At 37.8% G+C, this 18,123-nt stretch overlaps 1 protein-coding gene across 2 annotated transcripts in view; it reads right to left on the minus strand.

Moving 5' to 3' along the window:
- Positions 1-945: 945 nt before the first annotated feature.
- WARS2 (tryptophanyl tRNA synthetase 2, mitochondrial) overlaps positions 946-18,123 on the minus strand; it is a 37,775-nt gene continuing 20,597 nt past the window's right edge. For both annotated transcript variants that reach the window (XM_027653629.1, XM_027653630.1), the window contains exons 3-6: positions 8,428-8,508; positions 6,592-6,677; positions 3,877-3,995; positions 946-1,888 (exon numbers count right to left, since the gene is read on the minus strand). In XM_027653629.1, coding sequence (XP_027509430.1) covers positions 1,440-1,888; positions 3,877-3,995; positions 6,592-6,677; positions 8,428-8,508 — 735 coding nt within the window. In that variant the 3' untranslated portion in view covers positions 946-1,439. The remainder of the gene's footprint in view (positions 1,889-3,876; positions 3,996-6,591; positions 6,678-8,427; positions 8,509-18,123) is intronic.

The following is an 18,123-nucleotide window of genomic DNA, read 5'->3' on the forward strand; positions in this document are numbered from 1 at the left end:
AAATATTTCTGAAGACTTTCTGAATCAAGTCATTATAATTAACTAAATAGTGTCTTTTTTAAAAAGCAAGCAAGTAAACAAACAAACAACTGAACTTTGTAGAAACACCCCCTCCCTCCTCCAGTTTTACTAACTCAGTCATGTAAGACTGCAATCCTTCATGACAAATGCCACAGGCATATATATAATGGTTATGAACTGCCAGAGTACAGGATTAACTCAATTTACATTACAGTATAGGAATGTCAAACACAGCACCATGAACAGTAATGATACAGTTATATATGCTGGCACAGGACCAGGAGGGCTTTAATTACCTTTTAACATATATTACTACCCCCTCTTCAGAATATGGTGTCTCCTTTTGGCAATTCCCCTTTGCCACACATTCCCTGACAAATGCCATGGTCCACAGGTCTCAGTCTGTGGATAGTGCAGGCTAATACCATTCTCCCATCACCAGGTTTTCCTGAGGCTCAGTAGTGAAGAGTTCATAAAGATCTATTTAACTCACTTCTGGCTCTGACTTTGGCACAATTTTCTGAACAAGTAATTTTGCCAGCTTTACAGAAAGTTCTCTGATTCTCAACCTAAAATTTCTTTGACTCAGGATTACATCTTCTTCCCTCCACCTTTTCTAAAGCAATCCCAGAACTTGATGCTGAACTGAAAATCCTGGAGCTCCCTGCTAAACAGAACAGCAGGCAGAATAGGAGCAGCTGAAGCACACCATTTGTCACTGAAGTACCTTAGACCGGACCAGCAGAATGATACAGGTGGCAGAAGTGAAATTCAAGTCCACTTTCTGGATTCTTTGGAGTGACTATCAAAAGAAGTCATCAAGCACAGTATCCAGTGAGTTTTAAAGAGTGGCTCACTTCGCACAACTATGTAGATAAAAAAAGTCACACTGAATTTGAAGACATGATAGGGAGAAGCAATAAATTCTCTCTTCATCACCCTGAGCATTTATTTGTAAGTCTCTGCTTTTATTCTGGTTATCCAAAACATGTTCAACCACCATATCAAAGCTGAATAACCCCCAATGGGATGAACTGTCCATCTGTAACAAGATTACATACACAGCTAAGTATGTTCTTGAAAGGATTACAAATCTTTCTGGTAGATTCTGATCACCCTGCCTATACTTCAGCTTCTTGCAGCTAGAGGCAATCTTATATTCTGCTTTTGCACAATTTCTTTGTGAACTGTGATTGTTGCTGCCCTCCCTCTTTGACTATCCAGACAAGCTTAATGATGGTCCCACTGGTAATATGCACATTTTTTAATGCAATCACCTTCAATGTTCTACTTGGATCTTCCAGGGGAAAAAGCTTTTGTTTCAAACCAAAATGATTAATAATTAACAAGTGATTTTGTTACAAATAACAAAATGTCTGTCCCATGATACAAAAGTCCTTGCAACTACTCAGTAGCTTCTACTGAAATCCCACCAGTCTTCTTATTTCTTGATAGATGGGGGCAGCCAGTTCTTTGGCTTTCTCTGCTCCATCCTCTAAAACCTTTATCAGATGGGACTTGTCTTCCTGGAGTTTCTTGATTTCATTCCTGATAGGTGCAAATTTTTGAATAACTGACTCTGCTACCACCATTTTGTAGTGAGCAGTGTCGAGACCAGTGGCTTGGTGCAGCACTTCCTTGATGCTGAGCCCTGTTACTGCAGCATGAATGGACACCAGATTGGAGACACCAGGGCGAGCAGTTGGGTCATAGGTCACCTCAGAGGTAAAGTCAGTCACAGCTTTGCGAAACTTCAGCACTATTTCATCAGGGCTGTCTGCTATGTTAACAGTAGCTAACTTCTGTGGGTCTGACTTGGACATCTTCACTGCTGGATCTCTGAGGGATTTTATTTTCTTTGTTGTACCTTAAAAAAGAAAAAAGAAGGAGTAATTATGAATGCAGACAATGGTTTCTTATAAAATTTGCTAAGAACACAGGATGAAGCTGTTTATCCTTGCTCAAAAATCAGTTGTGAGCACAATCACTTATGCACTATTTAGTCCTTATGCCCTCGCTGTTCTTCTAAAAAGCCATCTTTCTCCTACCATAAACTGTCTGAAACCTGCTCTGTCTCTCCCACCCTCACTAAGCAGAAACTTTTGCTGGGACTCCTTCTAATACTTCTTCTGTGGCTAACATGCTGATTTCTCCCCAGAATTTCTCCTCCCTTATATTACTGACACTGGGAACAAGTTACCTGAAGAGTATGGACTTCACTGAAAGGTTCTGAGCAGTGGAGAAACAGGTTAAAAAGAATCCCAGAAGAGTTTATCTCCTTACTTCAAGAAACTCTTCCACCCATAATCTCCTGGTAATTCTCCTAAATCTCAATAAAGACAGCTATTAAAATTCTCTAACTGAACAATAACCAACTCTGTTAGAGGTAAAGCACTGCTCAGATACGAAAAGTATGGGTACTGTACAAATTAATAGGATATATGCATGTACATTAAATAGAATAGTAGCATTAGGGGAATATTGCAAAGTACTTTAACAGCATACACCCAAACACCAAGAAACATAATTCATGGAGGTCATAAAGTATCACTGATCTTGAGAGTATTCACACCAATTCGTTTTAGACACCTTATACAGCCAAATAATTTACCTGCATACTCCTCATAAATGGTCTATGTACTCAGTGAAATGATAAAAGTTTTTCCAACATAAATTCAGACTGCCCAGAAAGTGCTCTGTTCTGAATCACCTTTTGGAAGTCTGTCTCTTTTCTCTAAATCAGAATGAGTCCAGGTATTTGCATTGCCTACAGCTAGTGAGTCTGAATAGTTCCCTAACTTCTCCATTCATCTAGGATATTTTGTTGGTTTGCATATACTTGTGAACTTATGAAGGAATGCTTTTCATGAGCAAGGTGAAATGTTCTTGTTGTTTTTTAAAAACTTCTTTTTATTTACTGGTAAATAGTCTCACCTGCATCATAGGCTACACTCAGTTCTTCTTTATAGTACTTAGTATTCAGTTGCTCATTAGAAACTGCAGTTTGCAATGCCTAGTATTCTCTAAGCTCCACTTTAGGTTTAATACCATTTTTGTCACTGAGGCTTGAAAACTGAGAAAGGTTTATTACTGCCTGTCTTTTCTAAGGTGAGAGCTCCTTGCCCTTTTGGGGGCGAAGGTCTCTGCTGTGCATTCCTCTACATTACTTACAACAAAGATGCAATGCTTCTTCCTTGCCCAATTCTTCACGTTTCTTAACAAACATGCCATTTGTGCCATCTGACTCCTCCTCACCCCCCGGCCTATGACCTTATAGCTCAAAAATGGCTGAGAAGACTTTCCTTATAAGTCTCCCTGAGTGTAAGATCAAAACTGGCAAGTCTTAAGCTCTGTAAGAGACAAGTACTAAAATATGCAAGTATATATTAAACATCCTTAAAAATTTTTGAGCACTGTATCAATAAATCTACAGGCTGTTTAGTAGGCTTAATGTAAATATCTACCACTTGGACCTCGAGAATTCTGCTTTCTAGAGGTCTTGTTGCTTACCTGTCTCCTGAACTAGCAACATGGAGCAGAGACCCTACTCTTACGAAGTCCAATCCTTGAAGAGCAAGGCTGACTGGCAGCAGCAGAGTGCATCTGGCCCCCTGGACTAGAATACCAGACGTCACATACATTCCTCTACCAGGGATTTGTAAAGCCTTATGTCTATCTTGGGAGTTAAATTTCACAGCCTCTAGTCTCTCGTTGTCAGTTTTTAATTTTCCACTCCCTCAGCATCAGTTTGTACCCTTTTCTTGGTCCCTGAAACTATTTCCACAACATTTAAATCCATCTTCAACCTTAAAAGTGCAGTTAAGGGAAAAAAAACCAAAAACAAGACCAGCTCACTTAAAATGGCTTTGGGCACAGGAAAGAATTCTCCATATTTCTTGTTGAAATGTTGTGCTATATCTTGGGCTAGTTCCAGGTGCAGGACTTGATCTTCTCCAACAGGAACATGTGTTGACCTTTTAATAAAAGACAGATACAGGAAACTCAGCAAAGCTCTCTGGTTCTGCCAAAATGTTACTCAAGACTGTCACAGCTTCTGCCACAACTAAGGGCCAGACTGAGCCAAATACTCAGTCCCAGCTAGATATAGGTGCTGTGGGAACAAGGTCCAAACCCAACCATATCCTAGGTTGAGTCTGCATTTTGTGCTGAACTGAAGCACATCTCCAAGGGCAAAAATAGCCCCTCATGAAAACATATATGGCAAAGAAACCTGTAACAGCAACTCACTAAACTCAGCTCAAAGAAGGTTTTTGTAGTATCTCCTGCTGTCTCTTTGGAGATCAAAGAGCACCTGTTATAAGTGTGCAAACAAAGCAAGAAAGGTCTGCAAGGCGTAAAGTGCAAGCACATTGTCATGTCAAATTTCAGGAAAACATAGCTGCTGTTGAGAAGTTAGTACTCAGGATATACCAAGGGAAGGAAAGAAGAGAGTGGTTCTTCCTCATGGGTCACCACTGAATAAATATCAAGTGGGTCAGTGCCTCCATTGTCACAAGTGTTATCATTAGAAGATTAGAACTGTCAGATTCAAAGGATCATCTGATCTTCTGTATTGAACTCAATGGCTTGAATACACTTCTGGAGGAAAACATAATCTGTGTCAGAGGACACGAGGAGGTGAAGAATCCATTACTTCCCCTGGTGATTCTTTCCCACAGTTAATCATACTTGCTAAAAATGTATGATTCTTTTAGATGAGGCAGACTTGAAATCATGCCAGCTTTTGATTACTCTCCCACCCCCCAGCAGATTTTTTTTTTTTTCTGAAGCTTGTGAGGTATTCAGAATCCTGGATATGCTCCAGAGTAAGGAAGTTCACTGTGCATCTTTTAAGTTCCCAGAAAATTTCAGTTCAACACGGTACTCTTTCCTTCCGATTCTGAATTACTGGGCTGACATCCAACAATCAATTTGTCCACCTTTATTCCCCACCAAACAGTCAGCAAAGTAACCTAAAATCAGTTACAGTAGCCAATAGAAAATCACAGTGGCCTATAACTAACATAGAGAAAATCAGTTACCATAATCAATATACTTTAAGCAGGTCAAAAGAAATGTTTCCATATGCCAAAATGGTTCTATATTCACAAAGTTTGCCATGAAAGAGAAAACATATTATTTCTATAAATACATCTGCCTTTTTCCTTGATTTTTTTAAAATATTTTTGTTTTGGTGCTATTTTAACTCCTTTCTGTAATTTTCTGTTTATTTTCCTATCTGTTTGATCCTTGGTTCATCTGAGTTAGTACTGTTTCTTGCCCTCCTCTAGCTCTAAATTCTTCTTCATGGGTGCCATTTCCTTCCTGTATTTCCAGTTCTCCCTAATTCTTGTTCCTTACAGTATTTTTTTTACATTAAATTTATTATTAAATATTGTACATAACATTTATTATTAAATATATTATGTCAAATTTTTTCAAAGTGTTTTTTTTCTTTCACTTCTTATTTTGTGCTCTGTGTGGACAGAGTGCTGCTAATATAATAGCAAACAAGCCACTGGCTTTACTAATGAAATACGAATTACATGATCTGATTAGAGATGAAAGAGACCTACATAGTTGAGCTCAATCAAAACAAGGTGATTTCTGACAAAGTTCTCTAATTTTCACCCTTAAATACTGCTTGACAATCAAATGTGACTCACTGATAAGAAGACCATTATAATAGTCCGATTCTTTCTTTTGTTTGCTTCCCATTAGTTTTAGTTAAAATTCAGGTGAGTTAGAAATACCATCTACTGGTCTTCTAACAGTACTGTTTTCCCCTACTATGGTTACTTACAATGAAATTTCTCTAGATACATTTTTCTGAATTAACAACTGGCTACTCTTGGTTACTCTGTCACAACATCTCCATCCTCACAGTTCTGTCCTGACAAATACTCTCACCATCCCTTCAGAACAATGCCACAAAGTACATATGCTCAGAACATAAAAATAATACATAGTGCATTGTCTCTAACATTGACTAATTGAGACAGTTTAAATCATATTATGAAATACAACCAGTCATAACAATTCTTATCAGCTAGGCTACAGGCTTGGGCATGCTGAGAAACCATCAGTCTCCCATTACCATTGCAGCACATAGTACCCCACAGAGAAAACTGAACTAGCCCAGATCCTACAAGGTGCAGTCACCTTATCTCATCAATATGAATTGGACTACACTAATCCCACACTAATACTGGTATATTACATACAGACAGTTTAAGTATCTCTACAGTACACTGCACAAAATTAAGCGTAACTACTTAAAAAAATGTGTATGTGTGTGAACAATTAATATGTACAATTAAACATCAATCTGCTGTAATTCTCTAAGAATTATTCTCAAGTGATCAGCTTTTTCTCTTTACAGCCCTATCAGTTGCTTTTTAGTCAGGCTAGATTTCAACCAGCCACTTGAGAGTCTGTCATCCATTTTCAATCTTCTGATCTAATCACACCCAGCTCCCCCACTTAATAAGTTAGCATGTTGACCTGACGAACATTCATTCTAATGTAGCTGAACAGACATTGCCCATGGGCTCACATTCTGCCTCTTACTTGTACAGCAAAATATCTGCTGCTTGAAGCACAGGGTAAGTCAACAAACCAACAGTTCCTTCGCTATTCTGGCTGGCACGCTTCATCTGTTTGAAAAAGAAAAACGGAGAGGAATCACACTTTTGCCTAATGGTATCAAAATCTGCGATTTATTAATTAGTTAATTAGAATTCTGACTTACTGAGTAACTTATTGCATAACTCTAGAGAAGAGAGTGTCATGTAAAATCCAATCCTTATGAATACATATATTCTATGTCCTGTATTTATGAATTTCCCTAGACTGTTTTGATATTCTAGTGAGAAGAAAACAGAGCCTTGTGTTTTCTGTTTGTAACCTTATTAATAAAAATGATTTCAAATTCAAAACGATCAGGTTGGGTTATTACAGTTAGTATCAATAAACCCTACTTTTAAAATAGCATTTTCAGAAATAAATTTTTGAAACACTTTACAATAGAGACACAAAGAGTATATAGTACCTGTGCTTCACAGAAAAGAAATTAAGACCTTGATCACACAGTCACAAGGACAGTCAGCAACAGCTAGGAGAACCCATAACTACAGAGGCGGAATCCAGCGTTCTCTCCATTAGTTCACGCTGCTCCCCACAATCCACCTAATGTCTTCAAGCCCTTTACTGCTCTACAATATGGATCATTTAAATCACAATAGTCAGGCTACAGATACTAATTATGTTCTAGCAATGGCACATCTACATTTGGCTTTTAGCAACAGTTAAATATACTAAACCCCTTGAAATCTTAATTATTTCATTAAGACCGTTCAAATATATTCAAATTTTTCTTACCATCTCCCACAGATCCTATATTCTGTCTACATCTCTAAGTGCCTAGGGTTCAGGGAACTTAATTTGCAAAGTCTAGCACCTGTAACATCTATCTGAAGATTTGGAAAGTCAATCCAGTCAAAGTTGGATTTAAGAGCTTAACTTGAGAACCTCAGGTTTGAAAAGGTTTGCTTTAATCTAGGACATGCATTAATGCTGGTTGCTGTATTTAAGGTTTACTGGTTTTATTTAATTAAGAAGAAAAACAGGAAAAAAGAAAACATCTGGAGGTATTTAAGGCTGCTCTGAACTCTACAAGCCAAACTGCTCTTAAGCTGCTGGTTTTTTTTTTTTTTTCCTTTTTCGGATACTTCTCTCTCCTTTTGCTTTTTCTGCTTACTAAATGCCAAAATAAAATACAAGGAAATTAAATGAAAGAACTGTTAATGCCGTCATGCTGATGCAGTACCAAGATTAAGATAATGAACGTTTGAAACTTGTAAAGGCAAACATTTAAGATAGATTATCACTCAGCACATTTTTTATATTTATAATTTCTATACTCCTCTTCCAACATATGACTCTTTTGAAGACTCTTCCATAAAATCTACAAAACAGCCGCTCTTTATAGTGGAAAAAGAAAAGCTGTTTATGGAATTCCTTAATTGTCAAGGCTCAAGGTTTCCATTGCAATATCTTGCAGTAGTTTTACATTATTAAATAGGCATTGAAATTATTGAAATAACATCAAATATTCTAGCAAAATCAGTTCAACAACACTAAACCAACCTCATATTTAGTACTGTTTCTGCAAGTCTCTGCCAATAATATTATTCTGTAGCTTCCAGCAGGAAAACGTTCATTGAGAGCAACAGACCTAGACAGACACTTTCCCCCCCCCCCTTCCACCACAGGACTACAGAACTACTTAAACTGAAAGCAGGGATAACCAAGATACAGTTGGGACTTCAGAGATAACAAGCTTCAAGGACAACAATTCTACTGAACTTCCACATATTTCCTTTCAATCTACAAAACTGTCCATACCTTCCACTGGGGTAAACGTAGCAGACGTGGCACATTAGTTAAGCACCCAAGAATCCAGGCAAGTTCTGCATGCTCAGGAACCTGAAAGTATGAAGCCAGAATCTATTTTAATCTCCTTTATTTATATGCACATTTTCTCAAAATCAATAAAGATAAAAAGGATCAGAAAACCATTTTTTAATATTATTTTTTCAGGAAAGTCAAGTGACAAGCTAATGGGAAGTTTTGGACACTGCCAGGATTGAATATCCTACACTCAGGTACCATTCTTGATCCTATCCACTCATATTCTAAATAAGAAAGAAAATGCTTTAGCAAGAGCAGAGTTGAACATACATGTAAACTAATCAACTGGCTGCCACTGTGCCACAGCCTCTCCACACTCTTAGGTAATACATTAATAGTGACAAACCTTCTTCACTTTTCTCATTTCCAGTGCCAATAAGTTACCCACTCTTCATTTCTTCTGCATCAGGGCCCCAAGTGCACTGGTTTCCCTTAATTGTCCTCACCAGCACCCTTCCACCATCCCCTCTGCTCATAGTTTCAGGAGCCCTATTTAAGCTCAAGCCAGACTGTCCCCAGTTCTTGCTTGAGCCATACTGCACTGCAGCATGTCTGGCGGTAAACTAACTGCAAGCCCTTCACAGAAGCCTGAGCTAACTACCAGGGAAAAAGAAGAGCTGGGCTGCTCCACAAAGCCATGTCTGCAAAGAGACAGGAGCAAGGCAGGAACAGTCATCTCCCTGACCAGGACAACACACTGATAGGGCAAGGGTGGTGGCAGTGACAGTCTGGTGATCAGCAGACACAGAAAGGTAATTAGCCACACCTGAGGACCCTAACCTGTCTGCAAAACAGGGATAACAGCAGAAGTCAAACTACAGGACAGCCTGAATTGAGGCTTAATTTGTCCCTCAGTTCTGCAATCCTATTAAAACTAATACTGATCTGCAAGTGAAAGAGGAGGATCAGGCCTCCACATACCCTTTGCTACAAGGGTAGTTTAAAAAAGATAAGAAAATATCCCACTTAAGCTCATGCAACAGATTCTTCATTTAACATTCAGGGGAAACTGTGGTGATAGTGAAATTTTAATAGTTTCAGAAACACATCAGACAGAGTGATTGCCCCCCTTCTGCTAAGAGAAGGATCTTCTACAGGCTGAGACAAGAAATGTGCTGTGTCAACAACCTCTGTTGGATGAATCCATGTTTAGCTTCTTTACACACACTCTTCAGCTTTTGCATTTCAAATATTCATTTCTGGATTAGTAAAAGAGGCAAGTATTGCTGATGCATATTCTTTAACTTCTTTCCTGTCATTCTGTCTGTTGTTAGTTAGCTATATCGACAATAACCATCAAAAGAAAAAAGTGACCTATGTTCTGCTCCTTTGCTTACATGTTTGATTCACTCTTTTCAATATTGGCAGGTTTGAATGTTTAAGAGCATGCTAACTGTCTCAGGGATGTCCAAAGCTTTGTGCTTGCAACGTGATATAACAACCCAGATGGAAGGCAGTAAAAAGTGTTTGTTAGCAAGTAAGAATTACTAGCATTATTAATTGTTGTTACATTTTAAATATAGTAATTTCCTAGCTAGCAGTCACTGGACTATTTTGGTCACCAACGTTGTGTAGAGGTATCTGACCTCAAGAAAACAGCTCAGTGGTTAGAGAAACATTTATGGTTGATTCTCTTTCCTTTCTTTCTGCCTTTCCTACAGTTTTATTTTTTGTAATTCCCTCAAGACAAAGTGCAGTAAGATGCACCAAATATATCCTCTGCAAGGTACAAAGAGTAAATTGAACTTTATAGAAAATACTAAGGTCAAGACTCCTACTTCATTTAGAAGGAATCACCATCTGGTTCAAAGCAGTTTCTCATTTCTTTCTTCTAGTCACGGATAGAGAGGAGATGGTGCTCTGTTACACTTGTGTTGACAAGGACTCTCTTCAAAAGCTATGCAGTCACTGATTCAGCTCTGTAAGACTTTGCTTCCACAGCCAAGACTGCACGTGAGTTTCAGTGGATCAGCAGATTTGACATTACATCAGTTACCAAAACACCAAGTGATCTAAACAGATTTGTTGAGTCGAATACACAGTTCTGGGTCCTACCAAGTTATACTAATTTCTAATCCTCAAACACACACAGTCTTTTCCTAAGTAAGACTAAAGCATTAATATTGTGAGGGAAAAGCCTGATAAAAGGGGGAGAAAATATATAAAAGTGCACTGAAGGGTAGTGATTTCAGTAGGAAAAAAATTCAGTACTGGAGCCTAATGAGTTAACATTCATCATCCAAATTGCAGTAAGTGACTGTATGTTGGTGTGTGAATCAGGAGGTACTAGGATTAAACCACAAATCATTTGTCAGACTAAATCACGGTTTAAGCTACTGTGTTTTACTTGGCAAGAGGGGCAGGTAATTGCTGCATTTGGTTGGTCACCGTGCATCAGCTCAAATGTTACTCATTTAGCTACAGTATTCTATCACTTGGAATAAATTGGATAAATCTGGATACAAAGAAACTGGAAGACATGAAGATGTACACGACACCAGTAAAATAAAGGCTCAATCTACTCTTCCTTTCACTGAGCAATACCAGTGGATCGCAATAGGAAGAAGCCATTCTCTCAGACAAACTTGATCAGCTTCTTGCCGCAAGTCCATTTAAAACTCTGAGCAAATGTCTTCATTAAACAACTAAAACATAAGAATGTAAGAAGTAAAACTGCACAACAAAGCGCAACAGAGGTAGCTGTAGCCCAGTGCTCTGTTTCCAGGAGAAGCAACAAGAGATGGTATTTAGTACGAACACATGAGCCTACTGCTTCCTACAGTATCTTCCCCTCATACTTCTCCAGCATCCGTAATTGTTGTACTAGGGAATATCCAAAGGTATTATCCCTGGCCCAGTCCTGTTAGTATTCAGGCTCCCCATGAACGCGTCTAATCCCCTTCTGAACTGGCTGATACTGCCCACTTCACAACCACATGTATCAATAACCTCCAGAGCCTTAAACCTGATGTGTAAAGAAACACCTTGATGCAGCTGCTAATTTATCTATCTTTGTTTACTACTTTTGAATGGCACCTGTTTCTTGTATTGCACAATTTAGGGAACAATTCCACATCCAGCTTATTCAGTGTTTTTCTGATTTTGTAAACCTTAATTACATATACACCTCAGCCTCCTTCTCTTCAAACTGAAGCATCCCTGACTTCTGAATTTTTCCTTTGAAGGCAGGTACTCTATTTCCTCTTGCGTTAATTCCTCTTCTTTGTATCATATCTAATTCACTAGTTCCTTCTGGAGATGTAGACAGCAAAGCTTTACCCAACATTCAAAAAATGGGCACACTAAGGTTTTCTACAGTTACAAAACATCATTTCTGTCTTATTCTCAAAACCCTTTCTGGTAATACGGTGATGATGACATACTGTTGGTATTTTTGAAAATAATTTGTGCTGAGACAATGATTTCAGATAACACCAAGGTTGTGCATTCAATCCCTGTATGGGCTATTCCCTTAAGAGTAAGACTTGTGGGTCTCTTCCAACTCAGAATATTCTATGTAATCCAGATCCATAAATTTATAGAAATGCCAATGATGACTCCAAGACCTTTTTTCCTGCGTTGTGATTCAGCTCAATAGTGTGTTTGACCTGTATGTCAAACTACTTACATTCTTTCCTTGTGGCCTGACAAGCCCAAGTCTGCATGGTCAGATTCCTCTTATTTTTTTAAAGCACAATTATTTAACAGAGGTGACTAGTTACAAACGATAATGAGCGGTTATCTAAAAGGCACAAACATTTCTGTTTCTTCACCTGGCTGAGTGCCCTCCTGCTCCCTCTTTGAAGATAAACAGTTTCTTAATTATTCACTTGTGTGGCCATTTGAAGTTATTAAACTCAGATCACAATTGGATCATCTCTTGGATCATCTCTGGAGCATTATATACTGAAGTACAATCTCAGGGCTTCTCCCTGCAGATATATTATTTTGTCCATGATCCTAGCTATTCCCTACCAAATTATTGTTGATATTCCCTGGCCACAGCCACAGCTGATGATATATATATGGAAAACCAATAGCTACTTTTAGTCCAAATACTTCTAGATGACTTCTCATGCTGAGACATACAGCTGAGGAGGACAGCAAGCAATGGGATTCAAGAACAAGAGCGGTAGAGGCATGGATACTCTAAGCAGATCTGAAAGCAGCTAAATCAGCAACACTGGACCTCAGCTTTGTGAGGTTACAATACAAAGCTGTGTGTTGGCAGCTGGAGTGGCTTCCTGCAAAAAGAGATGCAGTGTTTCATTGTCAAGATGAACTTCTTCAAGTTGCAACTTATCGCCCTTGTCTGCAAGGCACTGCAAATTTGCTGCACATCTATTATATGGAAGCAGCTTCCCCTTCGACACTGTAACCTCATTATGGGCTATATTTTAAATGGGCAGTAAATTTCAAAGATTTTACTTTGACAGTGTAGAGGACAAAGTGGTCTGGGGAGGTAATTTGGATAGCTGGGCACTAAAAGAAATTTGAACAGAGAAGAGGAAGTGCCCTAAATTTAAAAAGAAATTAAACCTTTTTTACGACTTTTGTCTCTTCTAGAAGTACCAATTAGCGCTTGCAAAAAATTCAAGAGACCTTTTTTTAAAAGCAGATGCTGCTCACTTTTTTTTTTTTGAATAAGAGGTAAGATTTTATTAATACCTCAGGTTGCAAGCAATATGTTCAAGATACAGACATACGTTACTAAGTACTATAACAGCTAGAGAGAATAAAAGCCATAAACAAGACAAAAATAGACTGCTCTTGAATCAAATGCACACAGCAACTGAACATGCAGTGAGGTACTCTTATGATAGAAAATTTGATGCAGTATCCTGAATTCCTGTTCAAAGAAATAATTCAAGAGTGGTTGGAATAAGTTCAAGGTCACAAAGGCAACATTTGATTTGAAGAACATGTTAAGTAATGTATTGAATTGGGGGTGGTTATCTAGTTATCTTTGGTAAATCTGTCAGTATTTACAGCTTTCACCTTTACCTTTGAACATTTTAGTCACTTGTTTATTTTTGGCTAAAACCTACAGAAGTAAGATCTGTCTCTCCTTTCTGAAGAGCCTGACCAAGAATACTCCTACTGGAATCAAGTTTTACTGGTTATAAACCCTGACAGAGCACAGTAATGTGGCTGGAGCACCCTCTCCCCTCCTTTATTCATTATGAAATTAACTTATTTTCAGAAACATTCTCCTAGTCTAACCTTCAATACTGCCTGACTAATTAGTTTGGTTTGTCCAGAAGTCTGGTGAAGAGAAGAACATATAACAGCTACATAATAGTATGAGATAAACCAGGTAAATTAAGGAAGAAAGAAAGAAAAAAACCCCAAATCCTAGTAAACCATGACTTTTTTTCCCACTGAGCTCTAGTTATGTTTAGTCCACTCCTAACAGGGAGAAAATAGAGGAATAAGAGAAGCAGAATAATTTGCTAAATTAAACAGTCACATACTTCCTCTTATGACAGGAAGTTTTCAATGGACCATGCTAAATTAATGTACTTTAATGAATTTATAAGCTATGATGCAATGGAAGCTTTTCAGCCCCTCTGAAAATTGGACAAGAAGTAGCGTGAATCCATTCAAACTTTACCCACAAAACAAAGCAGATGGATATTTCTGGAAAATAACAGCAGTGAAACAGTGCACACATTTATATTGTTGTTTCTTGGCTTTTGGAGTTAAGGCTAAGACAAATTGGCAAATTCCCACCTCCCAGAGTTACTGCTTCAATTTGCTTGCACACTGCAAGAACACTGCAGCTGATTATACTCAGAAAATAAATCACCCTATCCAGAAGGCTGAAAACTGCAATTTTCCGCCCAGAAACTGAATGTTACGTTGTCCAGAAACTCATAGGACTCCTCAGAGAAGAGTTCTTGCAGCATATCAACCATTGCCTGCTGAATCAACTCTGATGGAATTTTAGTTTCTCTTGGGACGTTTAGCATGTGTCTACTACAATAGGTAGATGGACAGGAAGAACAGTCTGAGACCACATAAAAGCAAAATCAAGTTTCTAAAATTGTTTTAACTGTGAAACAGATGAGATACAAGATGGTCATGGGTAAAAACTGAAATGTGTATTGTACCCACCAGGAATCAGAGAAAATGGCTTACACCATATAAGTTTACCATGTGTGTAGATTGCATCCTGTCTTTCTTATTTCCCCCTCCCCCACACCCTATAGTTCTTTTTGTTTTTAATAAAACATTCTAAGTTTTATGAAAGATGACTGCTACAGCTTTTATCATTTATGGCACAATTTAAGGAATATATTTTCCCTTTGTTCTAACATTCTCATGATACGTTGCATAAGTTATTATTCTGTTACTTCTTTTTTATGCCTAGTAGGCAAAGGCAGCCACTTAAAGCATATCTTGACATTATTTTCTCTAAGAGCAAAGAGGGTTTCATATATTTTGCAGATGTACTCCAAATAAAAATGTATAATTTTGAAATAGGCACTTATTTTTATTCTTACTGAATTGTCATTCTTCTATAACTTGCCTTTCTCCTTAAGAAAATATAATTAAACAATCTGTAATGAAAGAGCTTCTCTCACTGGGAGGCCATTCTACTGTCCAACATATTCCACAATTGTGTTTTCCTAGATACTCTAATTAAATGTGCTTGTTTATAACCCTTCACAGACAATGTGGTTCCAAACACTACTCTAATTATTCATCATCATCCTTCTTGCTTCTAAATATTTTCCAGTTATCATCACTTATTCTTTGTATCCACTACTTCCCTAAGCTCGGGCTCAAGTTTGTTTATGACAATTAGAGTATGGGAGGTATTTGGGGAACTGCAATTTAGGGAGACAAATATACAGCCAGCCATTAACTTACTGTTTATACACGCTATAGAAAAATATAATCTACAAATGGTAAATTCTGAAGCATATAAAAATAATTTTCATGAAACTTGCACTTTCCATTTAGTTAATTTGGCTGTGATTTACCCAATACACAAGAACATAGGCCCTGTGCCCTCTAAACAATACAATAAAATCAGTTCATGCAAAATTTCTCTCACTTTTATTTCAGTTCAGTTGCAAGGCAAGGACATCACTCAAATCAGTTCTGGCACCCCAAGTCAACTTCACCTGTATCCTTACCATAGCAGCACCTTTTGGATCTAGTATAACATGAGAGGTATCTGTTTTCACCAGTTTCCCCCAGGAATCTGTGATTAATATTGTCCAGGCTTTTATCTCTTGCTTGTATTGGAAAGGACGGTAAAATGTGGGAAAACTCTGGAGTCAGGTATTTCAGATAGCTCTGGATTAGAGATTTAATCTGCATAAACTTTCCTGTAAACAAAAACCTACTGACAGTGAAACCCTTGCCAAATGCACATGCCTTTTGGGAAACAAAGTAGCAATATTTTTTTCACATATGGCAAACATATTCCAGAGAAGCAACATATGCAGCAAAGTACAGAAAGAGTATGCCAAGCAAACAAATAAACAACAACAAAGAAAACCCTTTTCAGCAACTCTAGACCACTCTTGCCCAGAGTAATCCAAAGAAAGTGAGAGGACAAGCAGCGTTAGTGTCACATTAGTGACTGCATGAGCAGTCTCTCACTGGGGCTTACCATTACTAGCATACTTTTGCAGTGCAGGAATTTCATTCTACCTTTACTGCTACAGAATCAGGGTACTAATAGTCATTAGTTGTAGTGGGTTTAGGTGATTAAAACTAAAAGTTCTTAGATAATAATAATTTTTTTGCATGATGTTTGTTTAAAAAAAAAGAATAGAAATGTTAATCAGAAGTAATTGCAGTAGCATTTCTGTGATCTACAGGTTTCGTAATTTTCTAGATAGAACTCAAAACAATAATTATAGCACATTAATCTACTGAGAATTCTCTCATTTATCAGTTTGATCTGGTATTCAATAAAACTACTTTGCCCATAATCAAATACCTAAACCAGCTCTGTATTTGCAGCTGCATTTTCACTGTTTTCCTGATGACCTCTGGAAATACAACCTATTTCAGTATACAATCAGTTTCCGTTACTTTGGTTTACACCTCAGCCAAATGTTTGTAAACAAAGTGTGGCTTTTTAGACCACCCCTGGAGACTGCTAGAGTGGCTAAAAAGGAGAGGCCAGCTCATTTTTTTGAAAACTGAGCAACTACCAATCAAAATCAAGCAATAAACTTTCTTGATGAGCAATAACTGCAATCCATCTTATACCTACATTTTTAGGAACAATCATCTCTATATTATGACATTCCATAACATACTAGTTCATTATCATACTAAAACAATAATCACATTAGCAAGGTTCCTGTCTCCTTTCCTCGCATCACGAGCTACATGCAGATATTCCTTTTAATTGCTTCCAGAGAAACATCTGGTCCTGCTGATGTAAATGAACAGACCATAGTGCATCTCTGGGTGTACCTGACCACTACATACAGCTTGAATAGACTTGGTTTTGGGAAGCTAACAAACCACTTCAGCCTGAACCAGTATTGAAACAGTCTGGATTCACAAACAACTACAGTATTTCTTCTGATTGCAGTGTGACAATGAGCTTTCAAAAATATGCTAGAATCAGTCAGTTTGGAAAGTTGTACTGATACATGTGTGATAAGTGTTGGTAAGAATATGGTTCAAGACATTAGACACGGCCCACACATTTAATCTAATGGTTTAGATTAAATAAGAACCACCATTAAAGCTGGACAGATAAAGCTACATGGAAAAATTAATATATAAAGGTAGTCTATTTAACAGAGGCCAACCTAACCACCATAAGATAAACCAGAATCATATTTGGTGGAAGATAAAGCTGAACAGGTTGAACTATGTAAGGTTTTCATTGGTTGTTGGATGTACTGGTAAAAGCATCACTGTACAGGAGATGCATCACACACAGTCCTGTCCTCTCATCATTTTCTGAGTCTGATACTTTCTCTTTGGGGACTCAAAGACTCAGTCTCTGCATTATGATATTATGAAAGATACAACATGCTTTCTGTGGCTGCCTGCAAGGTAAAGATCCTCACTGATAATGTATGGTCTTCAAGGGAAGTCTGTGTGTTGGCTTTAGCAAGACCTGGAATGGCACTAATTTAGCTCTTAAACTTGTAGGAATATACAAAAAACAGTACTGGAACTGATCAAATATCCACCTCTGACAGCAGTCAACAACAACAACAAAAAGAATCTAAGTACAGAAAAGCACGGATACTCTCCCATCTGTGATTTCAGCACTTCCTGCAGAGCTGGAATCTCAGAAATTAACAGTCCCCAAATGATTTTTTAGATTAATTTGTTGACTCTTTTTCTGAATTCATGCACATTTCAGCATGCAATGCATCCTGTGACAAGGGGTTCTGTAGACTGATCATGAGTTTCACAAAATGCAGCATTGTTTTGCTTGTGTTGAATCTATCAGGTGTTACCTTGTTTTGATACTTGTCAGTTCACATTCTTCAGTGGATAAAACAACTGTTCCCTATTTTCTCCATTTCACTTGCAGTTTTATAAATCTTGACTTTATTCCTCTCTAACCATAACCTGCAAATCATCTCTACTCTATGATGAGTACATCTAGTCAATGATCCTGTGTTGGAACTAATT

This window comes from Corapipo altera, unplaced genomic scaffold, assembly GCF_003945725.1.
Source record: "Corapipo altera isolate COAL_440 unplaced genomic scaffold, ASM394572v1 61, whole genome shotgun sequence".
NCBI classification, from domain to species: domain Eukaryota; kingdom Metazoa; phylum Chordata; class Aves; order Passeriformes; family Pipridae; genus Corapipo; species Corapipo altera.